Source organism: Perna viridis, chromosome 13 (genome assembly GCF_037379345.1).
Source record: "Perna viridis isolate PV_CMFRI_1.1 ecotype Kerala chromosome 13, ASM3737934v1, whole genome shotgun sequence".
Lineage (NCBI taxonomy): Eukaryota > Metazoa > Mollusca > Bivalvia > Mytilida > Mytilidae > Perna > Perna viridis.
In genome coordinates, this window is record NC_142457.1 from 33,198,183 (window position 1) to 33,223,674 (window position 25,492).

Below are 25,492 nucleotides of genomic sequence, written 5' to 3' on the forward strand. Positions count from 1 at the left end.
TATGATATCATTCCAATCCGTTTGCATCTATAAATGGAAAATTGCATATTTTAAGTATTATGTTTATTTATTTGAAACTGAACAATTCACAAATAATACAATATGTCTGGACGTGGAAAGGGAGGCAAAGCCAAATCTAAGGCCAAGAGCAGGTCGTCCCGTGCTGGACTTCAGTTCCCTGTCGGTCGTATCCACAGACTATTGAGGAAAGGCAACTATGGAGAGAGGGTAGGCGCTGGAGCCCCTGTTTATCTCGCCGCTGTTATGGAATATTTGGCCGCTGAAGTTTTGGAATTGGCAGGTAATGCTGCCCGTGACAACAAGAAGAGCAGAATCATCCCCCGTCACCTCCAGCTGGCCATCAGAAACGACGAGGAACTGAACAAACTGCTCTCCGGTGTCACCATTGCCCAGGGTGGCGTACTGCCAAACATCCAGGCTGTTCTATTGCCCAAGAAGACTCAAAAGGCTGCAAAATAAATAATTTAGTTCTTTGAACTATCGGATATAACGGCCCTTTTCAGGGCCACCAACACTTTTCAAAAAGATTCTTAAATTGATGTGTGTACTTGCACTATAAAACAACTAAAACTGAGTTTATAACCACCCCCCCCCCACTCCCTCAGCTTCCCTATATGCCTTTTTTTTCGGCCGGACATAAATACGTGTATTACTATACACAATAACTATGCAATTCAAGAATTAATATGCATTTCACAAAAACAAAAACAAAAAATATAAAAAAAAAAAAATAAAAAAAAAATAAACAACGTTAAAAAACGCAGCCACGCGAGGGCATCGTAGAGTTTCAGTTATCTGTTGTGTGTGTAGAATTCTGGCCCTCTACTAAATGTGCATATACTTATCCGTGCATTTTCCTGTGGGTTGTATGTTTACTAACGCGAGTCCATATAACTCATTTTAAGTATGTGTTTTATGCAGGCTAGTTCTCGATGAAAAGTAGAATGGAGTACTAATTCAAAGAGAATCAATTTCCCATTTACCACGTACTATAACTATTGCACACAAGATAAATAGATTCTTAAAAAAATAATTTGTATTTTTTAAAATTAGTTTGTTACTAAAATATTTTTTGTAAAAACCATGATAAATGCTTGTAGTAATAGTATGTACTAATTGCTACAGAAATGTGACTAATTGTGAGTGACATCAGATGTAAGTTGGTGAATCTAATTAACTATTAATGTAATTGTTTTTGATAATCTTGATAACATGTCATCAAAGCTCAAACATGAATAGAATGGTGGATTGAAAGTTTTCCCAATTCCTCCAATGAAATTACCTGAATGATAACCAATCACAGTGAGTTTTATTGCTTCGACCGACCAATAATGAACTTGCTTGTCAAATTTATACGACGACAAAAGCCGACCCTCAAGGCTACAGTATTATCACCGTTCGGTTATTGAAATCATACATCGTTCGTAATGGCTCGTACAAAGCAAACCGCTCGTAAGTCCACCGGAGGAAAGGCTCCAAGGAAACAACTGGCAACTAAGGCTGCTCGTAAGAGCGCACCCGCTACTGGAGGAGTCAAGAAACCACACAGATACAGACCTGGAACTGTCGCATTGAGAGAAATCAGAAGATATCAAAAGAGCACCGAGCTTCTCATCAGAAAACTCCCATTCCAGAGATTAGTCAGAGAAATCGCTCAGGACTTCAAAACTGATCTCAGATTCCAGAGCTCCGCCGTCATGGCACTCCAGGAAGCTAGTGAAGCTTACTTGGTCGGTCTTTTTGAAGACACCAACTTGTGCGCCATCCACGCCAAGAGAGTCACAATCATGCCCAAGGACATTCAGCTTGCACGCAGAATTCGCGGAGAACGTGCTTAATGTGTGACTTTTCACATTATGAAAACGGCCCTTTTAAGGGCCACACAAATCTTCAAAAAAAGATTTTTAAGTTGATATGTAATCCAGTCTAATAATACACGAATAAAAAATGTAACACACCCTTTTTTTACACCTGTCTGTACCTAGAAAACACCAAGTAATTGCGCCTAATAAATAAAGGCATACCGTTCAACAACCATCTTTCCCTTTCCGAAAAAGTTTTTATCTCACATATTTTGTATAAGTTTATACGTGTACAAATATTCTCTATCTATTTTTCATAAAATGTGATTTCAATAGACCAAATTGCTTTCTCGTCATAGCGTTGACGGATTTACAATACACATGAACTCATTCCATTTATACATTTGGAATAAAAATGTAATCGTTGTGTGCAACTTTCATGCATTTCGTGGTAATTTTTTTTTAATAAATATGTGTTCATATATGAATGTAAGTGTATCTCTGTCCATGGAAACACCTTCCCTTTATGTTTAAAAATTCTATTATTACATCTATATTAACTTTTTCCTTTTCTTCATATAAAATTATCAAAGACTAATGTCATTTTTTTTTCTGATACTTTTTATTCGTTATTTTTTTTTTTATCATAATATTTTTTTTTTCTTTTTAAGGGTCAATTCGCGTTTACTTTCTGAACAATACACATCTTAACACATTATACATTGGCCGTATAAGTGAATACGTAAAGCCGGTTACTAAGAGTTAGCACTACTCACACCTTTCAGCAATTCTCTATAATACCTTAGTATTTTAATTATCACCTCATAAAATTCCTTAAGCCCTGTCGTCTGAACCGGAGAATTTCGCTCAGCCATAAACACAATATATTTTTTATTATCATTATCACTTTTTTGTTATATATAAATTTTTTTTTTTTGCTTTATTTTTGCATTCTGTGCACTCACCGGATACACAATCCAGACATTCGCTCGCATTTAAGTGGACCTTTTTCATAATTGAAAAGTCCGACACCGATCTTCACTGCAATGAAATAAAAAGAAAAAAGAAAATAAATAGGATAAATTCCCCCGTATAAAGGACCGTCAATAGTCTGACTTCCAACACAGTAGTATATTGAAAAACTTTCTCTGTTATTTTAAAATAATCGAAACAGAAAGAAATACAGAAATTTGGCATTATTCTGCGACCTGGTGCGTTTTACAGCGGCTACATGCACACACACACACACACACACACACACACATATATATATATATATGCGAATTTATGTCAATGCATTGAGTTATAAGGCGATGTGCCTTATAAGTTATCTGCACATATGTGCAAATAACTATGTTGTTTTATAAATCATGTTTAAACATGCGTTGTCTGTGTGTACGATTTGTGAAACGTCTATTATTTGCCGTGAATTATTTCCTATATTTGAAAAATTGAGCCCCCTTTTTTTCTTTCTTACAAAACATTCCATTCCTCGTCACACACAAACTGTCCAATGAAAAGTTACTTAACAAATACTTGATTGGCTTTCTATCACGGTCGCGCTAGTTATATATATTATTTTTGTCCTGCCGGCATCAATCATGTACCGATATAGTTTTATTACATAATTACCATGTCGGGTCGCGGTAAAGGAGGTAAAGGACTAGGAAAAGGAGGCGCCAAACGACACAGGAAAGTTTTGCGTGATAACATCCAAGGTATCACCAAACCAGCTATCCGTCGTCTTGCACGAAGAGGTGGTGTCAAACGTATCTCTGGGCTTATCTATGAAGAGACTCGTGGTGTGTTGAAAGTTTTCTTGGAAAATGTAATTCGTGATGCAGTCACCTACACCGAGCATGCCAAGAGAAAAACTGTCACAGCTATGGATGTCGTCTATGCCCTGAAGAGACAAGGACGCACTCTATACGGCTTCGGAGGTTGAGCAGCTTCCATTAGAAATAACAACAACGGCCCTTTTCAGGGCCACCAAAATATTTCAAAAAGATTCTGATATTGATGTTATATGCAGCAAATAACTTCTCTAATTAAAACACCCATGGCATACAACAATAACATTTTGAGAATAATGTTTATCATTTTATTGTTATAAATCACTGCACAGTAGACACCCAAGAAAAAACATATCTATGTACAACAACATTCACTATTAAAACTGCTCAAAAAAACAACTATTGACTAAGACTGTGTATTGCACATGCCGATTAGTGAGTAGTGTTCAGTGTCGATTTCACACATTTCGTTGTAGTAAGGTGAACGCTAATGTACTTTTACCGCCGATTTTATTATTTTCAATTAAAAAATTCAAACATCTGTACATGTATCGTAACTATCTACACTTTTTGAAAGAAATCATATTTATTTTATTGAGCCTGACTTGTAATCAACTTATTAGATGCGTGGCTTTCATATGTAAAGGAGTTGATTCTACGGCGAAGAAATCTTTTCAGTCTTATTTTTCTGATTATACGATTTCTGTGTGCATTTGTTCTTATTCAAGTTCAGAGTATAAACAGTTTTGCAACGTATCAACATAAGAATCTTTTTGAAAGATTTTGGTGGCCCTGAAAAGGGCCGTTAAGTATGAAGACCGTCACTGCAAGTTTATTTGCTGCTGGTGTACTTTGTGACGGCTTTGGTCCCTTCGCTAACAGCGTGTTTGGCTAATTCTCCCGGCAACAGAAGACGTACAGCAGTCTGAATCTCCCGAGATGTAATAGTTGATCTTTTATTGTAGTGAGCCAGACGCGAAGCCTCGGCGGCGATTCTCTCAAAGATATCATTGACAAAACTGTTCATGATTGACATTGCCTTTGAAGAGACACCAGTGTCCGGATGGACTTGTCGGAGAACTTTGTAGATGTAGATTCCATAAGACTCCCTTCTCCTTCTCTTCCTTTTCTTGTCACCTCCGGCACGTGCAGCTTTCGTCTTGGTCACGGCCTTCTTTGCTCCTTTTGATCCAGTTGCTTTAGGCGGCATATTTAATCTCTGATAATAACACAGTGAATAATACCCACTAGTTCGGTCTAATTTCAATTTAAAACGACCAAGTGGATTGAAATTATGTTTGCGCGAACCTCGCGGAAAACACCAAGTACAAGCCAGAACAGTGATACTGATTGGTTCATACATATGATATCATTCCAATCCGTTTGCATCTATAAATGGAAAATTGCATATTTTAAGTATTATGTTTATTTATTTGAAATTGAACAATTCACAAATAATACAATATGTCTGGACGTGGAAAGGGAGGCAAAGCCAAATCTAAGGCCAAGAGCAGGTCGTCCCGTGCTGGACTTCAGTTCCCTGTCGGTCGTATCCACAGACTATTGAGGAAAGGCAACTATGGAGAGAGGGTAGGCGCTGGAGCCCCTGTTTATCTCGCCGCTGTTATGGAATATTTGGCCGCTGAAGTTTTGGAATTGGCAGGTAATGCTGCCCGTGACAACAAGAAGAGCAGAATCATCCCCCGTCACCTCCAGCTGGCCATCAGAAACGACGAGGAACTGAACAAACTGCTCTCCGGTGTCACCATTGCCCAGGGTGGCGTACTGCCAAACATCCAGGCTGTTCTATTGCCCAAGAAGACTCAAAAGGCTGCAAAATAAATAATTTAGTTCTTTGAACTATCGGATATAACGGCCCTTTTCAGGGCCACCAACACTTTTCAAAAAGATTCTTAAATTGATGTGTGTACTTGCACTATAAAACAACTAAAACTGAGTTTATAACCACCCCCCCCCCCCCACTCCCTCAGCTTCCCTATATGCCTTTTTTTTCGGCCGGACATAAATACGTGTATTACTATACACAATAACTATGCAATTCAAGAATTAATATGCATTTCACAAAAACAAAAACAAAAAATATAAAAAAAAAAAAATAAAAAAAAAATAAACAACGTTAAAAAACGCAGCCACGCGAGGGCATCGTAGAGTTTCAGTTATCTGTTGTGTGTGTAGAATTCTGGCCCTCTACTAAATGTGCATATACTTATCCGTGCATTTTCCTGTGGGTTGTATGTTTACTAACGCGAGTCCATATAACTCATTTTAAGTATGTGTTTTATGCAGGCTAGTTCTCGATGAAAAGTAGAATGGAGTACTAATTCAAAGAGAATCAATTTCCCATTTACCACGTACTATAACTATTGCACACAAGATAAATAGATTCTTAAAAAAATAATTTGTATTTTTTAAAATTAGTTTGTTACTAAAATATTTTTTGTAAAAACCATGATAAATGCTTGTAGTAATAGTATGTACTAATTGCTACAGAAATGTGACTAATTGTGAGTGACATCAGATGTAAGTTGGTGAATCTAATTAACTATTAATGTAATTGTTTTTGATAATCTTGATAACATGTCATCAAAGCTCAAACATGAATAGAATGGTGGATTGAAAGTTTTCCCAATTCCTCCAATGAAATTACCTGAATGATAACCAATCACAGTGAGTTTTATTGCTTCGACCGACCAATAATGAACTTGCTTGTCAAATTTATACGACGACAAAAGCCGACCCTCAAGGCTACAGTATTATCACCGTTCGGTTATTGAAATCATACATCGTTCGTAATGGCTCGTACAAAGCAAACCGCTCGTAAGTCCACCGGAGGAAAGGCTCCAAGGAAACAACTGGCAACTAAGGCTGCTCGTAAGAGCGCACCCGCTACTGGAGGAGTCAAGAAACCACACAGATACAGACCTGGAACTGTCGCATTGAGAGAAATCAGAAGATATCAAAAGAGCACCGAGCTTCTCATCAGAAAACTCCCATTCCAGAGATTAGTCAGAGAAATCGCTCAGGACTTCAAAACTGATCTCAGATTCCAGAGCTCCGCCGTCATGGCACTCCAGGAAGCTAGTGAAGCTTACTTGGTCGGTCTTTTTGAAGACACCAACTTGTGCGCCATCCACGCCAAGAGAGTCACAATCATGCCCAAGGACATTCAGCTTGCACGCAGAATTCGCGGAGAACGTGCTTAATGTGTGACTTTTCACATTATGAAAACGGCCCTTTTAAGGGCCACACAAATCTTCAAAAAAAGATTTTTAAGTTGATATGTAATCCAGTCTAATAATACACGAATAAAAAATGTAACACACCCTTTTTTTACACCTGTCTGTACCTAGAAAACACCAAGTAATTGCGCCTAATAAATAAAGGCATACCGTTCAACAACCATCTTTCCCTTTCCGAAAAAGTTTTTATCTCAAATATTTTGTATAAGTTTATACGTGTACAAATATTCTCTATCTATTTTTCATAAAATGTGATTTCAATAGACCAAATTGCTTTCTCGTCATAGCGTTGACGGATTTACAATACACATGAACTCATTCCATTTATACATTTGGAATAAAAATGTAATCGTTGTGTGCAACTTTCATGCATTTCGTGGTAATTTTTTTTTAATAAATATGTGTTCATATATGAATGTAAGTGTATCTCTGTCCATGGAAACACCTTCCCTTTATGTTTAAAAATTCTATTATTACATCTATATTAACTTTTTCCTTTTCTTCATATAAAATTATCAAAGACTAATGTCATTTTTTTTTCTGATACTTTTTATTCGTTATTTTTTTTTTTATCATAATATTTTTTTTTTCTTTTTAAGGGTCAATTCGCGTTTACTTTCTGAACAATACACATCTTAACACATTATACATTGGCCGTATAAGTGAATACGTAAAGCCGGTTACTAAGAGTTAGCACTACTCACACCTTTCAGCAATTCTCTATAATACCTTAGTATTTTAATTATCACCTCATAAAATTCCTTAAGCCCTGTCGTCTGAACCGGAGAATTTCGCTCAGCCATAAACACAATATATTTTTTATTATCATTATCACTTTTTTGTTATATATAAATTTTTTTTTTTTGCTTTATTTTTGCATTCTGTGCACTCACCGGATACACAATCCAGACATTCGCTCGCATTTAAGTGGACCTTTTTCATAATTGAAAAGTCCGACACCGATCTTCACTGCAATGAAATAAAAAGAAAAAAGAAAATAAATAGGATAAATTCCCCCGTATAAAGGACCGTCAATAGTCTGACTTCCAACACAGTAGTATATTGAAAAACTTTCTCTGTTATTTTAAAATAATCGAAACAGAAAGAAATACAGAAATTTGGCATTATTCTGCGACCTGGTGCGTTTTACAGCGGCTACATGCACACACACACACACACACACACACACACACACACATATATATATATATATGCGAATTTATGTCAATGCATTGAGTTATAAGGCGATGTGCCTTATAAGTTATCTGCACATATGTGCAAATAACTATGTTGTTTTATAAATCATGTTTAAACATGCGTTGTCTGTGTGTACGATTTGTGAAACGTCTATTATTTGCCGTGAATTATTTCCTATATTTGAAAAATTGAGCCCCCTTTTTTTCTTTCTTACAAAACATTCCATTCCTCGTCACACACAAACTGTCCAATGAAAAGTTACTTAACAAATACTTGATTGGCTTTCTATCACGGTCGCGCTAGTTATATATATTATTTTTGTCCTGCCGGCATCAATCATGTACCGATATAGTTTTATTACATAATTACCATGTCGGGTCGCGGTAAAGGAGGTAAAGGACTAGGAAAAGGAGGCGCCAAACGACACAGGAAAGTTTTGCGTGATAACATCCAAGGTATCACCAAACCAGCTATCCGTCGTCTTGCACGAAGAGGTGGTGTCAAACGTATCTCTGGGCTTATCTATGAAGAGACTCGTGGTGTGTTGAAAGTTTTCTTGGAAAATGTAATTCGTGATGCAGTCACCTACACCGAGCATGCCAAGAGAAAAACTGTCACAGCTATGGATGTCGTCTATGCCCTGAAGAGACAAGGACGCACTCTATACGGCTTCGGAGGTTGAGCAGCTTCCATTAGAAATAACAACAACGGCCCTTTTCAGGGCCACCAAAATATTTCAAAAAGATTCTGATATTGATGTTATATGCAGCAAATAACTTCTCTAATTAAAACACCCATGGCATACAACAATAACATTTTGAGAATAATGTTTATCATTTTATTGTTATAAATCACTGCACAGTAGACACCCAAGAAAAAACATATCTATGTACAACAACATTCACTATTAAAACTGCTCAAAAAAACAACTATTGACTAAGACTGTGTATTGCACATGCCGATTAGTGAGTAGTGTTCAGTGTCGATTTCACACATTTCGTTGTAGTAAGGTGAACGCTAATGTACTTTTACCGCCGATTTTATTATTTTCAATTAAAAAATTCAAACATCTGTACATGTATCGTAACTATCTACACTTTTTGAAAGAAATCATATTTATTTTATTGAGCCTGACTTGTAATCAACTTATTAGATGCGTGGCTTTCATATGTAAAGGAGTTGATTCTACGGCGAAGAAATCTTTTCAGTCTTATTTTTCTGATTATACGATTTCTGTGTGCATTTGTTCTTATTCAAGTTCAGAGTATAAACAGTTTTGCAACGTATCAACATAAGAATCTTTTTAAAAGATTTTGGTGGCCCTGAAAAGGGCCGTTAAGTATGAAGACCGTCACTGCAAGTTTATTTGCTGCTGGTGTACTTTGTGACGGCTTTGGTCCCTTCGCTAACAGCGTGTTTGGCTAATTCTCCCGGCAACAGAAGACGTACAGCAGTCTGAATCTCCCGAGATGTAATAGTTGATCTTTTATTGTAGTGAGCCAGACGCGAAGCCTCGGCGGCGATTCTCTCAAAGATATCATTGACAAAACTGTTCATGATTGACATTGCCTTTGAAGAGACACCAGTGTCCGGATGGACTTGTCGGAGAACTTTGTAGATGTAGATTCCATAAGACTCCCTTCTCCTTCTCTTCCTTTTCTTGTCACCTCCGGCACGTGCAGCTTTCGTCTTGGTCACGGCCTTCTTTGCTCCTTTTGATCCAGTTGCTTTAGGCGGCATATTTAATCTCTGATAATAACACAGTGAATAATACCCACTAGTTCGGTCTAATTTCAATTTAAAACGACCAAGTGGATTGAAATTATGTTTGCGCGAACCTCGCGGAAAACACCAAGTACAAGCCAGAACAGTGATACTGATTGGTTCATACATATGATATCATTCCAATCCGTTTGCATCTATAAATGGAAAATTGCATATTTTAAGTATTATGTTTATTTATTTGAAACTGAACAATTCACAAATAATACAATATGTCTGGACGTGGAAAGGGAGGCAAAGCCAAATCTAAGGCCAAGAGCAGGTCGTCCCGTGCTGGACTTCAGTTCCCTGTCGGTCGTATCCACAGACTATTGAGGAAAGGCAACTATGGAGAGAGGGTAGGCGCTGGAGCCCCTGTTTATCTCGCCGCTGTTATGGAATATTTGGCCGCTGAAGTTTTGGAATTGGCAGGTAATGCTGCCCGTGACAACAAGAAGAGCAGAATCATCCCCCGTCACCTCCAGCTGGCCATCAGAAACGACGAGGAACTGAACAAACTGCTCTCCGGTGTCACCATTGCCCAGGGTGGCGTACTGCCAAACATCCAGGCTGTTCTATTGCCCAAGAAGACTCAAAAGGCTGCAAAATAAATAATTTAGTTCTTTGAACTATCGGATATAACGGCCCTTTTCAGGGCCACCAACACTTTTCAAAAAGATTCTTAAATTGATGTGTGTACTTGCACTATAAAACAACTAAAACTGAGTTTATAACCACCCCCCCCCCACTCCCTCAGCTTCCCTATATGCCTTTTTTTTCGGCCGGACATAAATACGTGTATTACTATACACAATAACTATGCAATTCAAGAATTAATATGCATTTCACAAAAACAAAAACAAAAAATATAAAAAAAAAAAAATAAAAAAAAAATAAACAACGTTAAAAAACGCAGCCACGCGAGGGCATCGTAGAGTTTCAGTTATCTGTTGTGTGTGTAGAATTCTGGCCCTCTACTAAATGTGCATATACTTATCCGTGCATTTTCCTGTGGGTTGTATGTTTACTAACGCGAGTCCATATAACTCATTTTAAGTATGTGTTTTATGCAGGCTAGTTCTCGATGAAAAGTAGAATGGAGTACTAATTCAAAGAGAATCAATTTCCCATTTACCACGTACTATAACTATTGCACACAAGATAAATAGATTCTTAAAAAAATAATTTGTATTTTTTAAAATTAGTTTGTTACTAAAATATTTTTTGTAAAAACCATGATAAATGCTTGTAGTAATAGTATGTACTAATTGCTACAGAAATGTGACTAATTGTGAGTGACATCAGATGTAAGTTGGTGAATCTAATTAACTATTAATGTAATTGTTTTTGATAATCTTGATAACATGTCATCAAAGCTCAAACATGAATAGAATGGTGGATTGAAAGTTTTCCCAATTCCTCCAATGAAATTACCTGAATGATAACCAATCACAGTGAGTTTTATTGCTTCGACCGACCAATAATGAACTTGCTTGTCAAATTTATACGACGACAAAAGCCGACCCTCAAGGCTACAGTATTATCACCGTTCGGTTATTGAAATCATACATCGTTCGTAATGGCTCGTACAAAGCAAACCGCTCGTAAGTCCACCGGAGGAAAGGCTCCAAGGAAACAACTGGCAACTAAGGCTGCTCGTAAGAGCGCACCCGCTACTGGAGGAGTCAAGAAACCACACAGATACAGACCTGGAACTGTCGCATTGAGAGAAATCAGAAGATATCAAAAGAGCACCGAGCTTCTCATCAGAAAACTCCCATTCCAGAGATTAGTCAGAGAAATCGCTCAGGACTTCAAAACTGATCTCAGATTCCAGAGCTCCGCCGTCATGGCACTCCAGGAAGCTAGTGAAGCTTACTTGGTCGGTCTTTTTGAAGACACCAACTTGTGCGCCATCCACGCCAAGAGAGTCACAATCATGCCCAAGGACATTCAGCTTGCACGCAGAATTCGCGGAGAACGTGCTTAATGTGTGACTTTTCACATTATGAAAACGGCCCTTTTAAGGGCCACACAAATCTTCAAAAAAAGATTTTTAAGTTGATATGTAATCCAGTCTAATAATACACGAATAAAAAATGTAACACACCCTTTTTTTACACCTGTCTGTACCTAGAAAACACCAAGTAATTGCGCCTAATAAATAAAGGCATACCGTTCAACAACCATCTTTCCCTTTCCGAAAAAGTTTTTATCTCACATATTTTGTATAAGTTTATACGTGTACAAATATTCTCTATCTATTTTTCATAAAATGTGATTTCAATAGACCAAATTGCTTTCTCGTCATAGCGTTGACGGATTTACAATACACATGAACTCATTCCATTTATACATTTGGAATAAAAATGTAATCGTTGTGTGCAACTTTCATGCATTTCGTGGTAATTTTTTTTTAATAAATATGTGTTCATATATGAATGTAAGTGTATCTCTGTCCATGGAAACACCTTCCCTTTATGTTTAAAAATTCTATTATTACATCTATATTAACTTTTTCCTTTTCTTCATATAAAATTATCAAAGACTAATGTCATTTTTTTTTCTGATACTTTTTATTCGTTATTTTTTTTTTTATCATAATATTTTTTTTTTCTTTTTAAGGGTCAATTCGCGTTTACTTTCTGAACAATACACATCTTAACACATTATACATTGGCCGTATAAGTGAATACGTAAAGCCGGTTACTAAGAGTTAGCACTACTCACACCTTTCAGCAATTCTCTATAATACCTTAGTATTTTAATTATCACCTCATAAAATTCCTTAAGCCCTGTCGTCTGAACCGGAGAATTTCGCTCAGCCATAAACACAATATATTTTTTATTATCATTATCACTTTTTTGTTATATATAAATTTTTTTTTTTTGCTTTATTTTTGCATTCTGTGCACTCACCGGATACACAATCCAGACATTCGCTCGCATTTAAGTGGACCTTTTTCATAATTGAAAAGTCCGACACCGATCTTCACTGCAATGAAATAAAAAGAAAAAAGAAAATAAATAGGATAAATTCCCCCGTATAAAGGACCGTCAATAGTCTGACTTCCAACACAGTAGTATATTGAAAAACTTTCTCTGTTATTTTAAAATAATCGAAACAGAAAGAAATACAGAAATTTGGCATTATTCTGCGACCTGGTGCGTTTTACAGCGGCTACATGCACACACACACACACACACACACACACACATATATATATATATATGCGAATTTATGTCAATGCATTGAGTTATAAGGCGATGTGCCTTATAAGTTATCTGCACATATGTGCAAATAACTATGTTGTTTTATAAATCATGTTTAAACATGCGTTGTCTGTGTGTACGATTTGTGAAACGTCTATTATTTGCCGTGAATTATTTCCTATATTTGAAAAATTGAGCCCCCTTTTTTTCTTTCTTACAAAACATTCCATTCCTCGTCACACACAAACTGTCCAATGAAAAGTTACTTAACAAATACTTGATTGGCTTTCTATCACGGTCGCGCTAGTTATATATATTATTTTTGTCCTGCCGGCATCAATCATGTACCGATATAGTTTTATTACATAATTACCATGTCGGGTCGCGGTAAAGGAGGTAAAGGACTAGGAAAAGGAGGCGCCAAACGACACAGGAAAGTTTTGCGTGATAACATCCAAGGTATCACCAAACCAGCTATCCGTCGTCTTGCACGAAGAGGTGGTGTCAAACGTATCTCTGGGCTTATCTATGAAGAGACTCGTGGTGTGTTGAAAGTTTTCTTGGAAAATGTAATTCGTGATGCAGTCACCTACACCGAGCATGCCAAGAGAAAAACTGTCACAGCTATGGATGTCGTCTATGCCCTGAAGAGACAAGGACGCACTCTATACGGCTTCGGAGGTTGAGCAGCTTCCATTAGAAATAACAACAACGGCCCTTTTCAGGGCCACCAAAATATTTCAAAAAGATTCTGATATTGATGTTATATGCAGCAAATAACTTCTCTAATTAAAACACCCATGGCATACAACAATAACATTTTGAGAATAATGTTTATCATTTTATTGTTATAAATCACTGCACAGTAGACACCCAAGAAAAAACATATCTATGTACAACAACATTCACTATTAAAACTGCTCAAAAAAACAACTATTGACTAAGACTGTGTATTGCACATGCCGATTAGTGAGTAGTGTTCAGTGTCGATTTCACACATTTCGTTGTAGTAAGGTGAACGCTAATGTACTTTTACCGCCGATTTTATTATTTTCAATTAAAAAATTCAAACATCTGTACATGTATCGTAACTATCTACACTTTTTGAAAGAAATCATATTTATTTTATTGAGCCTGACTTGTAATCAACTTATTAGATGCGTGGCTTTCATATGTAAAGGAGTTGATTCTACGGCGAAGAAATCTTTTCAGTCTTATTTTTCTGATTATACGATTTCTGTGTGCATTTGTTCTTATTCAAGTTCAGAGTATAAACAGTTTTGCAACGTATCAACATAAGAATCTTTTTGAAAGATTTTGGTGGCCCTGAAAAGGGCCGTTAAGTATGAAGACCGTCACTGCAAGTTTATTTGCTGCTGGTGTACTTTGTGACGGCTTTGGTCCCTTCGCTAACAGCGTGTTTGGCTAATTCTCCCGGCAACAGAAGACGTACAGCAGTCTGAATCTCCCGAGATGTAATAGTTGATCTTTTATTGTAGTGAGCCAGACGCGAAGCCTCGGCGGCGATTCTCTCAAAGATATCATTGACAAAACTGTTCATGATTGACATTGCCTTTGAAGAGACACCAGTGTCCGGATGGACTTGTCGGAGAACTTTGTAGATGTAGATTCCATAAGACTCCCTTCTCCTTCTCTTCCTTTTCTTGTCACCTCCGGCACGTGCAGCTTTCGTCTTGGTCACGGCCTTCTTTGCTCCTTTTGATCCAGTTGCTTTAGGCGGCATATTTAATCTCTGATAATAACACAGTGAATAATACCCACTAGTTCGGTCTAATTTCAATTTAAAACGACCAAGTGGATTGAAATTATGTTTGCGCGAACCTCGCGGAAAACACCAAGTACAAGCCAGAACAGTGATACTGATTGGTTCATACATATGATATCATTCCAATCCGTTTGCATCTATAAATGGAAAATTGCATATTTTAAGTATTATGTTTATTTATTTGAAACTGAACAATTCACAAATAATACAATATGTCTGGACGTGGAAAGGGAGGCAAAGCCAAATCTAAGGCCAAGAGCAGGTCGTCCCGTGCTGGACTTCAGTTCCCTGTCGGTCGTATCCACAGACTATTGAGGAAAGGCAACTATGGAGAGAGGGTAGGCGCTGGAGCCCCTGTTTATCTCGCCGCTGTTATGGAATATTTGGCCGCTGAAGTTTTGGAATTGGCAGGTAATGCTGCCCGTGACAACAAGAAGAGCAGAATCATCCCCCGTCACCTCCAGCTGGCCATCAGAAACGACGAGGAACTGAACAAACTGCTCTCCGGTGTCACCATTGCCCAGGGTGGCGTACTGCCAAACATCCAGGCTGTTCTATTGCCCAAGAAGACTCAAAAGGCTGCAAAATAAATAATTTAGTTCTTTGAACTATCGGATATAACGGCCCTTTTCAGGGCCACCAACACTTTTCAAAAAGATTCTTAAATTGATGTGTGTACTTGCACTATAAAACAACTAAAACTGAGTTTATAACCACCCCCCCCCCACTCCCTCAGCTTCCCTATATGCCTTTTTTTTCGGCCGGACATAAATACGTGTATTACTATACACAATAACTATGCAATTCAAGAATTAATATGCATTTCACAAAAACAAAAACAAAAAATATAAAAAAAAAAAAATAAAAAAAAAATAAACAACGTTAAAAAACGCAGCCACGCGAGGGCATCGTAGAGTTTCAGTTATCTGTTGTGTGTGTAGAATTCTGGCCCTCTACTAAATGTGCATATACTTATCCGTGCATTTTCCTGTGGGTTGTATGTTTACTAACGCGAGTCCATATAACTCATTTTAAGTATGTGTTTTATGCAGGCTAGTTCTCGATGAAAAGTAGAATGGAGTACTAATTCAAAGAGAATCAATTTCCCATTTACCACGTACTATAACTATTGCACACAAGATAAATAGATTCTTAAAAAAATAATTTGTATTTTTTAAAATTAGTTTGTTACTAAAATATTTTTTGTAAAAACCATGATAAATGCTTGTAGTAATAGTATGTACTAATTGCTACAGAAATGTGACTAATTGTGAGTGACATCAGATGTAAGTTGGTGAATCTAATTAACTATTAATGTAATTGTTTTTGATAATCTTGATAACATGTCATCAAAGCTCAAACATGAATAGAATGGTGGATTGAAAGTTTTCCCAATTCCTCCAATGAAATTACCTGAATGATAACCAATCACAGTGAGTTTTATTGCTTCGACCGACCAATAATGAACTTGCTTGTCAAATTTATACGACGACAAAAGCCGACCCTCAAGGCTACAGTATTATCACCGTTCGGTTATTGAAATCATACATCGTTCGTAATGGCTCGTACAAAGCAAACCGCTCGTAAGTCCACCGGAGGAAAGGCTCCAAGGAAACAACTGGCAACTAAGGCTGCTCGTAAGAGCGCACCCGCTACTGGAGGAGTCAAGAAACCACACAGATACAGACCTGGAACTGTCGCATTGAGAGAAATCAGAAGATATCAAAAGAGCACCGAGCTTCTCATCAGAAAACTCCCATTCCAGAGATTAGTCAGAGAAATCGCTCAGGACTTCAAAACTGATCTCAGATTCCAGAGCTCCGCCGTCATGGCACTCCAGGAAGCTAGTGAAGCTTACTTGGTCGGTCTTTTTGAAGACACCAACTTGTGCGCCATCCACGCCAAGAGAGTCACAATCATGCCCAAGGACATTCAGCTTGCACGCAGAATTCGCGGAGAACGTGCTTAATGTGTGACTTTTCACATTATGAAAACGGCCCTTTTAAGGGCCACACAAATCTTCAAAAAAAGATTTTTAAGTTGATATGTAATCCAGTCTAATAATACACGAATAAAAAATGTAACACACCCTTTTTTTACACCTGTCTGTACCTAGAAAACACCAAGTAATTGCGCCTAATAAATAAAGGCATACCGTTCAACAACCATCTTTCCCTTTCCGAAAAAGTTTTTATCTCACATATTTTGTATAAGTTTATACGTGTACAAATATTCTCTATCTATTTTTCATAAAATGTGATTTCAATAGACCAAATTGCTTTCTCGTCATAGCGTTGACGGATTTACAATACACATGAACTCATTCCATTTATACATTTGGAATAAAAATGTAATCGTTGTGTGCAACTTTCATGCATTTCGTGGTAATTTTTTTTTAATAAATATGTGTTCATATATGAATGTAAGTGTATCTCTGTCCATGGAAACACCTTCCCTTTATGTTTAAAAATTCTATTATTACATCTATATTAACTTTTTCCTTTTCTTCATATAAAATTATCAAAGACTAATGTCATTTTTTTTTCTGATACTTTTTATTCGTTATTTTTTTTTTTATCATAATATTTTTTTTTTCTTTTTAAGGGTCAATTCGCGTTTACTTTCTGAACAATACACATCTTAACACATTATACATTGGCCGTATAAGTGAATACGTAAAGCCGGTTACTAAGAGTTAGCACTACTCACACCTTTCAGCAATTCTCTATAATACCTTAGTATTTTAATTATCACCTCATAAAATTCCTTAAGCCCTGTCGTCTGAACCGGAGAATTTCGCTCAGCCATAAACACAATATATTTTTTATTATCATTATCACTTTTTTGTTATATATAAATTTTTTTTTTTTGCTTTATTTTTGCATTCTGTGCACTCACCGGATACACAATCCAGACATTCGCTCGCATTTAAGTGGACCTTTTTCATAATTGAAAAGTCCGACACCGATCTTCACTGCAATGAAATAAAAAGAAAAAAGAAAATAAATAGGATAAATTCCCCCGTATAAAGGACCGTCAATAGTCTGACTTCCAACACAGTAGTATATTGAAAAACTTTCTCTGTTATTTTAAAATAATCGAAACAGAAAGAAATACAGAAATTTGGCATTATTCTGCGACCTGGTGCGTTTTACAGCGGCTACATGCACACACACACACACACACACACACACACACATATATATATATATATGCGAATTTATGTCAATGCATTGAGTTATAAGGCGATGTGCCTTATAAGTTATCTGCACATATGTGCAAATAACTATGTTGTTTTATAAATCATGTTTAAACATGCGTTGTCTGTGTGTACGATTTGTGAAACGTCTATTATTTGCCGTGAATTATTTCCTATATTTGAAAAATTGAGCCCCCTTTTTTTCTTTCTTACAAAACATTCCATTCCTCGTCACACACAAACTGTCCAATGAAAAGTTACTTAACAAATACTTGATTGGCTTTCTATCACGGTCGCGCTAGTTATATATATTATTTTTGTCCTGCCGGCATCAATCATGTACCGATATAGTTTTATTACATAATTACCATGTCGGGTCGCGGTAAAGGAGGTAAAGGACTAGGAAAAGGAGGCGCCAAACGACACAGGAAAGTTTTGCGTGATAACATCCAAGGTATCACCAAACCAGCTATCCGTCGTCTTGCACGAAGAGGTGGTGTCAAACGTATCTCTGGGCTTATCTATGAAGAGACTCGTGGTGTGTTGAAAGTTTTCTTGGAAAATGTAATTCGTGATGCAGTCACCTACACCGAGCATGCCAAGAGAAAAACTGTCACAGCTATGGATGTCGTCTATGCCCTGAAGAGACAAGGACGCACTCTATACGGCTTCGGAGGTTGAGCAGCTTCCATTAGAAATAACAACAACGGCCCTTTTCAGGGCCACCAAAATATTTCAAAAAGATTCTGATATTGATGTTATATGCAGCAAATAACTTCTCTAATTAAAACACCCATGGCATACAACAATAACATTTTGAGAATAATGTTTATCATTTTATTGTTATAAATCACTGCACAGTAGACACCCAAGAAAAAACATATCTATGTACAACAACATTCACTATTAAAACTGCTCAAAAAAACAACTATTGACTAAGACTGTGTATTGCACATGCCGATTAGTGAGTAGTGTTCAGTGTCGATTTCACACATTTCGTTGTAGTAAGGTGAACGCTAATGTACTTTTACCGCCGATTTTATTATTTTCAATTAAAAAATTCAAACATCTGTACATGTATCGTAACTATCTACACTTTTTGAAAGAAATCATATTTATTTTATTGAGCCTGACTTGTAATCAACTTATTAGATGCGTGGCTTTCATATGTAAAGGAGTTGATTCTACGGCGAAGAAATCTTTTCAGTCTTATTTTTCTGATTATACGATTTCTGTGTGCATTTGTTCTTATTCAAGTTCAGAGTATAAACAGTTTTGCAACGTATCAACATAAGAATCTTTTTGAAAGATTTTGGTGGCCCTGAAAAGGGCCGTTAAGTATGAAGACCGTCACTGCAAGTTTATTTGCTGCTGGTGTACTTTGTGACGGCTTTGGTCCCTTCGCTAACAGCGTGTTTGGCTAATTCTCCCGGCAACAGAAGACGTACAGCAGTCTGAATCTCCCGAGATGTAATAGTTGATCTTTTATTGTAGTGAGCCAGACGCGAAGCCTCGGCGGCGATTCTCTCAAAGATATCATTGACAAAACTGTTCATGATTGACATTGCCTTTGAAGAGACACCAGTGTCCGGATGGACTTGTCGGAGAACTTTGTAGATGTAGATTCCATAAGACTCCCTTCTCCTTCTCTTCCTTTTCTTGTCACCTCCGGCACGTGCAGCTTTCGTCTTGGTCACGGCCTTCTTTGCTCCTTTTGATCCAGTTGCTTTAGGCGGCATATTTAATCTCTGATAATAACACAGTGAATAATACCCACTAGTTCGGTCTAATTTCAATTTAAAACGACCAAGTGGATTGAAATTATGTTTGCGCGAACCTCGCGGAAAACACCAAGTACAAGCCAGAACAGTGATACTGATTGGTTCATACATATGATATCATTCCAATCCGTTTGCATCTATAAATGGAAAATTGCATATTTTAAGTATTATGTTTATTTATTTGAAACTGAACAATTCACAAATAATACAATATGTCTGGACGTGGAAAGGGAGGCAAAGCCAAATCTAAGGCCAAGAGCAGGTCGTCCCGTGCTGGACTTCAGTTCCCTGTCGGTCGTATCCACAGACTATTGAGGAAAGGCAACTATGGAGAGAGGGTAGGCGCTGGAGCCCCTGTTTATCTCGCCGCTGTTATGGAATATTTGGCCGCTGAAGTTTTGGAATTGGCAGGTAATGCTGCCCGTGACAACAAGAAGAGCAGAATCATCCCCCGTCACCTCCAGCTGGCCATCAGAAACGACGAGGAACTGAACAAACTGCTCTCCGGTGTCACCATTGCCCAGGGTGGCGTACTGCCAAACATCCAGGCTGTTCTATTGCCCAAGAAGACTCAAAAGGCTGCAAAATAAATAATTTAGTTCTTTGAACTATCGGATATAACGGCCCTTTTCAGGGCCACCAACACTTTTCAAAAAGATTCTTAAATTGATGTGTGTACTTGCACTATAAAACAACTAAAACTGAGTTTATAACCACCCCCCCCCCACTCCCTCAGCTTCCCTATATGCCTTTTTTTTCGGCCGGACATAAATACGTGTATTACTATACACAATAACTATGCAATTCAAGAATTAATATGCATTTCACAAAAACAAAAACAAAAAATATAAAAAAAAAAAAATAAAAAAAAAATAAACAACGTTAAAAAACGCAGCCACGCGAGGGCATCGTAGAGTTTCAGTTATCTGTTGTGTGTGTAGAATTCTGGCCCTCTACTAAATGTGCATATACTTATCCGTGCATTTTCCTGTGGGTTGTATGTTTACTAACGCGAGTCCATATAACTCATTTTAAGTATGTGTTTTATGCAGGCTAGTTCTCGATGAAAAGTAGAATGGAGTACTAATTCAAAGAGAATCAATTTCCCATTTACCACGTACTATAACTATTGCACACAAGATAAATAGATTCTTAAAAAAATAATTTGTATTTTTTAAAATTAGTTTGTTACTAAAATATTTTTTGTAAAAACCATGATAAATGCTTGTAGTAATAGTATGTACTAATTGCTACAGAAATGTGACTAATTGTGAGTGACATCAGATGTAAGTTGGTGAATCTAATTAACTATTAATGTAATTGTTTTTGATAATCTTGATAACATGTCATCAAAGCTCAAACATGAATAGAATGGTGGATTGAAAGTTTTCCCAATTCCTCCAATGAAATTACCTGAATGATAACCAATCACAGTGAGTTTTATTGCTTCGACCGACCAATAATGAACTTGCTTGTCAAATTTATACGACGACAAAAGCCGACCCTCAAGGCTACAGTATTATCACCGTTCGGTTATTGAAATCATACATCGTTCGTAATGGCTCGTACAAAGCAAACCGCTCGTAAGTCCACCGGAGGAAAGGCTCCAAGGAAACAACTGGCAACTAAGGCTGCTCGTAAGAGCGCACCCGCTACTGGAGGAGTCAAGAAACCACACAGATACAGACCTGGAACTGTCGCATTGAGAGAAATCAGAAGATATCAAAAGAGCACCGAGCTTCTCATCAGAAAACTCCCATTCCAGAGATTAGTCAGAGAAATCGCTCAGGACTTCAAAACTGATCTCAGATTCCAGAGCTCCGCCGTCATGGCACTCCAGGAAGCTAGTGAAGCTTACTTGGTCGGTCTTTTTGAAGACACCAACTTGTGCGCCATCCACGCCAAGAGAGTCACAATCATGCCCAAGGACATTCAGCTTGCACGCAGAATTCGCGGAGAACGTGCTTAATGTGTGACTTTTCACATTATGAAAACGGCCCTTTTAAGGGCCACACAAATCTTCAAAAAAAGATTTTTAAGTTGATATGTAATCCAGTCTAATAATACACGAATAAAAAATGTAACACACCCTTTTTTTACACCTGTCTGTACCTAGAAAACACCAAGTAATTGCGCCTAATAAATAAAGGCATACCGTTCAACAACCATCTTTCCCTTTCCGAAAAAGTTTTTATCTCACATATTTTGTATAAGTTTATACGTGTACAAATATTCTCTATCTATTTTTCATAAAATGTGATTTCAATAGACCAAATTGCTTTCTCGTCATAGCGTTGACGGATTTACAATACACATGAACTCATTCCATTTATACATTTGGAATAAAAATGTAATCGTTGTGTGCAACTTTCATGCATTTCGTGGTAATTTTTTTTTAATAAATATGTGTTCATATATGAATGTAAGTGTATCTCTGTCCATGGAAACACCTTCCCTTTATGTTTAAAAATTCTATTATTACATCTATATTAACTTTTTCCTTTTCTTCATATAAAATTATCAAAGACTAATGTCATTTTTTTTTCTGATACTTTTTATTCGTTATTTTTTTTTTTATCATAATATTTTTTTTTTCTTTTTAAGGGTCAATTCGCGTTTACTTTCTGAACAATACACATCTTAACACATTATACATTGGCCGTATAAGTGAATACGTAAAGCCGGTTACTAAGAGTTAGCACTACTCACACCTTTCAGCAATTCTCTATAATACCTTAGTATTTTAATTATCACCTCATAAAATTCCTTAAGCCCTGTCGTCTGAACCGGAGAATTTCGCTCAGCCATAAACACAATATATTTTTTATTATCATTATCACTTTTTTGTTATATATAAATTTTTTTTTTTTGCTTTATTTTTGCATTCTGTGCACTCACCGGATACACAATCCAGACATTCGCTCGCATTTAAGTGGACCTTTTTCATAATTGAAAAGTCCGACACCGATCTTCACTGCAATGAAATAAAAAGAAAAAAGAAAATAAATAGGATAAATTCCCCCGTATAAAGGACCGTCAATAGTCTGACTTCCAACACAGTAGTATATTGAAAAACTTTCTCTGTTATTTTAAAATAATCGAAACAGAAAGAAATACAGAAATTTGGCATTATTCTGCGACCTGGTGCGTTTTACAGCGGCTACATGCACACACACACACACACACACACACACACATATATATATATATATGCGAATTTATGTCAATGCATTGAGTTATAAGGCGATGTGCCTTATAAGTTATCTGCACATATGTGCAAATAACTATGTTGTTTTATAAATCATGTTTAAACATGCGTTGTCTGTGTGTACGATTTGTGAAACGTCTATTATTTGCCGTGAATTATTTCCTATATTTGAAAAATTGAGCCCCCTTTTTTTCTTTCTTACAAAACATTCCATTCCTCGTCACACACAAACTGTCCAATGAAAAGTTACTTAACAAATACTTGATTGGCTTTCTATCACGGTCGCGCTAGTTATATATATTATTTTTGTCCTGCCGGCATCAATCATGTACCGATATAGTTTTATTACATAATTACCATGTCGGGTCGCGGTAAAGGAGGTAAAGGACTAGGAAAAGGAGGCGCCAAACGACACAGGAAAGTTTTGCGTGATAACATCCAAGGTATCACCAAACCAGCTATCCGTCGTCTTGCACGAAGAGGTGGTGTCAAACGTATCTCTGGGCTTATCTATGAAGAGACTCGTGGTGTGTTGAAAGTTTTCTTGGAAAATGTAATTCGTGATGCAGTCACCTACACCGAGCATGCCAAGAGAAAAACTGTCACAGCTATGGATGTCGTCTATGCCCTGAAGAGACAAGGACGCACTCTATACGGCTTCGGAGGTTGAGCAGCTTCCATTAGAAATAACAACAACGGCCCTTTTCAGGGCCACCAAAATATTTCAAAAAGATTCTGATATTGATGTTATATGCAGCAAATAACTTCTCTAATTAAAACACCCATGGCATACAACAATAACATTTTGAGAATAATGTTTATCATTTTATTGTTATAAATCACTGCACAGTAGACACCCAAGAAAAAACATATCTATGTACAACAACATTCACTATTACTGCTCAAAAAAACAACTATTGACTAAGACTGTGTATTGCACATGCCGATTAGTGAGTAGTGTTCAGTGTCGATTTCACACATTTCGTTGTAGTAAGGTGAACGCTAATGTACTTTTACCGCCGATTTTATTATTTTCAATTAAAAAATTCAAACATCTGTACATGTATCGTAACTATCTACACTTTTTGAAAGAAATCATATTTATTTTATTGAGCCTGACTTGTAATCAACTTATTAGATGCGTGGCTTTCATATGTAAAGGAGTTGATTCTACGGCGAAGAAATCTTTTCAGTCTTATTTTTCTGATTATACGATTTCTGTGTGCATTTGTTCTTATTCAAGTTCAGAGTATAAACAGTTTTGCAACGTATCAACATAAGAATCTTTTTGAAAGATTTTGGTGGCCCTGAAAAGGGCCGTTAAGTATGAAGACCGTCACTGCAAGTTTATTTGCTGCTGGTGTACTTTGTGACGGCTTTGGTCCCTTCGCTAACAGCGTGTTTGGCTAATTCTCCCGGCAACAGAAGACGTACAGCAGTCTGAATCTCCCGAGATGTAATAGTTGATCTTTTATTGTAGTGAGCCAGACGCGAAGCCTCGGCGGCGATTCTCTCAAAGATATCATTGACAAAACTGTTCATGATTGACATTGCCTTTGAAGAGACACCAGTGTCCGGATGGACTTGTCGGAGAACTTTGTAGATGTAGATTCCATAAGACTCCCTTCTCCTTCTCTTCCTTTTCTTGTCACCTCCGGCACGTGCAGCTTTCGTCTTGGTCACGGCCTTCTTTGCTCCTTTTGATCCAGTTGCTTTAGGCGGCATATTTAATCTCTGATAATAACACAGTGAATAATACCCACTAGTTCGGTCTAATTTCAATTTAAAACGACCAAGTGGATTGAAATTATGTTTGCGCGAACCTCGCGGAAAACACCAAGTACAAGCCAGAACAGTGATACTGATTGGTTCATACATATGATATCATTCCAATCCGTTTGCATCTATAAATGGAAAATTGCATATTTTAAGTATTATGTTTATTTATTTGAAACTGAACAATTCACAAATAATACAATATGTCTGGACGTGGAAAGGGAGGCAAAGCCAAATCTAAGGCCAAGAGCAGGTCGTCCCGTGCTGGACTTCAGTTCCCTGTCGGTCGTATCCACAGACTATTGAGGAAAGGCAACTATGGAGAGAGGGTAGGCGCTGGAGCCCCTGTTTATCTCGCCGCTGTTATGGAATATTTGGCCGCTGAAGTTTTGGAATTGGCAGGTAATGCTGCCCGTGACAACAAGAAGAGCAGAATCATCCCCCGTCACCTCCAGCTGGCCATCAGAAACGACGAGGAACTGAACAAACTGCTCTCCGGTGTCACCATTGCCCAGGGTGGCGTACTGCCAAACATCCAGGCTGTTCTATTGCCCAAGAAGACTCAAAAGGCTGCAAAATAAATAATTTAGTTCTTTGAACTATCGGATATAACGGCCCTTTTCAGGGCCACCAACACTTTTCAAAAAGATTCTTAAATTGATGTGTGTACTTGCACTATAAAACAACTAAAACTG

The 25,492-nt window shown here is 37.2% G+C and overlaps 11 protein-coding genes and 5 pseudogenes across 11 annotated transcripts; 11 read left to right on the forward strand and 5 right to left on the reverse strand.

The window, feature by feature from the left end:
• Nucleotides 1-102: 102 nt before the first annotated feature.
• Nucleotides 103-480, forward strand: LOC148600438 (histone H2A-like). Its single transcript, XM_088557850.1, has one exon. The coding sequence runs from the start codon at nt 103-105 to the stop codon at nt 478-480; it is 378 nt and encodes a 125-aa protein (XP_088413976.1).
• Nucleotides 481-3,456: 2,976 nt separating this feature from the next.
• On the forward strand, nt 3,457-3,768 carry LOC148600439 (histone H4). Its single transcript, XM_088558159.1, has one exon. It carries the CDS (start codon nt 3,457-3,459, stop codon nt 3,766-3,768), a length of 312 nt encoding a protein of 103 aa, XP_088414285.1.
• Nucleotides 3,769-4,448: 680 nt separating this feature from the next.
• LOC148600440 (histone H2B pseudogene) lies at nt 4,449-4,826 on the reverse strand (annotated as a pseudogene).
• Nucleotides 4,827-5,080: 254 nt separating this feature from the next.
• Nucleotides 5,081-5,458, forward strand: LOC148600441 (histone H2A-like). Its single transcript, XM_088557851.1, has one exon. The coding sequence runs from the start codon at nt 5,081-5,083 to the stop codon at nt 5,456-5,458; it is 378 nt and encodes a 125-aa protein (XP_088413977.1).
• Nucleotides 5,459-8,443: 2,985 nt separating this feature from the next.
• On the forward strand, nt 8,444-8,755 carry LOC148600442 (histone H4). Its single transcript, XM_088558160.1, has one exon. The coding sequence runs from the start codon at nt 8,444-8,446 to the stop codon at nt 8,753-8,755; it is 312 nt and encodes a 103-aa protein (XP_088414286.1).
• A 680-nt stretch (nt 8,756-9,435) lies between these two features.
• On the reverse strand, nt 9,436-9,813 carry LOC148600443 (histone H2B pseudogene; annotated as a pseudogene).
• A 254-nt stretch (nt 9,814-10,067) lies between these two features.
• Nucleotides 10,068-10,445, forward strand: LOC148600444 (histone H2A-like). Its single transcript, XM_088557849.1, has one exon. It carries the CDS (start codon nt 10,068-10,070, stop codon nt 10,443-10,445), a length of 378 nt encoding a protein of 125 aa, XP_088413975.1.
• A 2,976-nt stretch (nt 10,446-13,421) lies between these two features.
• LOC148600445 (histone H4) lies at nt 13,422-13,733 on the forward strand. The gene has a single exon (XM_088558162.1). It carries the CDS (start codon nt 13,422-13,424, stop codon nt 13,731-13,733), a length of 312 nt encoding a protein of 103 aa, XP_088414288.1.
• A 680-nt stretch (nt 13,734-14,413) lies between these two features.
• On the reverse strand, nt 14,414-14,791 carry LOC148600446 (histone H2B pseudogene; annotated as a pseudogene).
• Nucleotides 14,792-15,045: 254 nt separating this feature from the next.
• On the forward strand, nt 15,046-15,423 carry LOC148600447 (histone H2A-like). The gene has a single exon (XM_088557870.1). The coding sequence runs from the start codon at nt 15,046-15,048 to the stop codon at nt 15,421-15,423; it is 378 nt and encodes a 125-aa protein (XP_088413996.1).
• A 2,978-nt stretch (nt 15,424-18,401) lies between these two features.
• On the forward strand, nt 18,402-18,713 carry LOC148600448 (histone H4). The gene has a single exon (XM_088558163.1). It carries the CDS (start codon nt 18,402-18,404, stop codon nt 18,711-18,713), a length of 312 nt encoding a protein of 103 aa, XP_088414289.1.
• Nucleotides 18,714-19,393: 680 nt separating this feature from the next.
• Nucleotides 19,394-19,771, reverse strand: LOC148600449 (histone H2B pseudogene; annotated as a pseudogene).
• Nucleotides 19,772-20,025: 254 nt separating this feature from the next.
• On the forward strand, nt 20,026-20,403 carry LOC148600450 (histone H2A-like). Its single transcript, XM_088557887.1, has one exon. The coding sequence runs from the start codon at nt 20,026-20,028 to the stop codon at nt 20,401-20,403; it is 378 nt and encodes a 125-aa protein (XP_088414013.1).
• A 2,976-nt stretch (nt 20,404-23,379) lies between these two features.
• LOC148600451 (histone H4) lies at nt 23,380-23,691 on the forward strand. The gene has a single exon (XM_088558164.1). The coding sequence runs from the start codon at nt 23,380-23,382 to the stop codon at nt 23,689-23,691; it is 312 nt and encodes a 103-aa protein (XP_088414290.1).
• Nucleotides 23,692-24,368: 677 nt separating this feature from the next.
• On the reverse strand, nt 24,369-24,746 carry LOC148600452 (histone H2B pseudogene; annotated as a pseudogene).
• Nucleotides 24,747-25,000: 254 nt separating this feature from the next.
• On the forward strand, nt 25,001-25,378 carry LOC148600453 (histone H2A-like). Its single transcript, XM_088557880.1, has one exon. It carries the CDS (start codon nt 25,001-25,003, stop codon nt 25,376-25,378), a length of 378 nt encoding a protein of 125 aa, XP_088414006.1.
• The last annotated feature ends 114 nt before the right edge of the window (nt 25,379-25,492 follow it).

What these genes read in the sequence shown, in the direction of transcription:
- LOC148600438 (XM_088557850.1), top strand. Translation starts at nt 103, where the DNA reads ATGTCTGGACGTGGAAAGGGAGGCAAAGCCAAATCTAAGGCCAAGAGC.
- LOC148600441 (XM_088557851.1), top strand. Translation starts at nt 5,081, where the DNA reads ATGTCTGGACGTGGAAAGGGAGGCAAAGCCAAATCTAAGGCCAAGAGC.
- LOC148600448 (XM_088558163.1), top strand. Translation starts at nt 18,402, where the DNA reads ATGTCGGGTCGCGGTAAAGGAGGTAAAGGACTAGGAAAAGGAGGCGCC.
- LOC148600447 (XM_088557870.1), top strand. Translation starts at nt 15,046, where the DNA reads ATGTCTGGACGTGGAAAGGGAGGCAAAGCCAAATCTAAGGCCAAGAGC.
- LOC148600453 (XM_088557880.1), top strand. Translation starts at nt 25,001, where the DNA reads ATGTCTGGACGTGGAAAGGGAGGCAAAGCCAAATCTAAGGCCAAGAGC.
- LOC148600445 (XM_088558162.1), top strand. Translation starts at nt 13,422, where the DNA reads ATGTCGGGTCGCGGTAAAGGAGGTAAAGGACTAGGAAAAGGAGGCGCC.
- LOC148600442 (XM_088558160.1), top strand. Translation starts at nt 8,444, where the DNA reads ATGTCGGGTCGCGGTAAAGGAGGTAAAGGACTAGGAAAAGGAGGCGCC.
- LOC148600439 (XM_088558159.1), top strand. Translation starts at nt 3,457, where the DNA reads ATGTCGGGTCGCGGTAAAGGAGGTAAAGGACTAGGAAAAGGAGGCGCC.
- LOC148600450 (XM_088557887.1), top strand. Translation starts at nt 20,026, where the DNA reads ATGTCTGGACGTGGAAAGGGAGGCAAAGCCAAATCTAAGGCCAAGAGC.
- LOC148600444 (XM_088557849.1), top strand. Translation starts at nt 10,068, where the DNA reads ATGTCTGGACGTGGAAAGGGAGGCAAAGCCAAATCTAAGGCCAAGAGC.
- LOC148600451 (XM_088558164.1), top strand. Translation starts at nt 23,380, where the DNA reads ATGTCGGGTCGCGGTAAAGGAGGTAAAGGACTAGGAAAAGGAGGCGCC.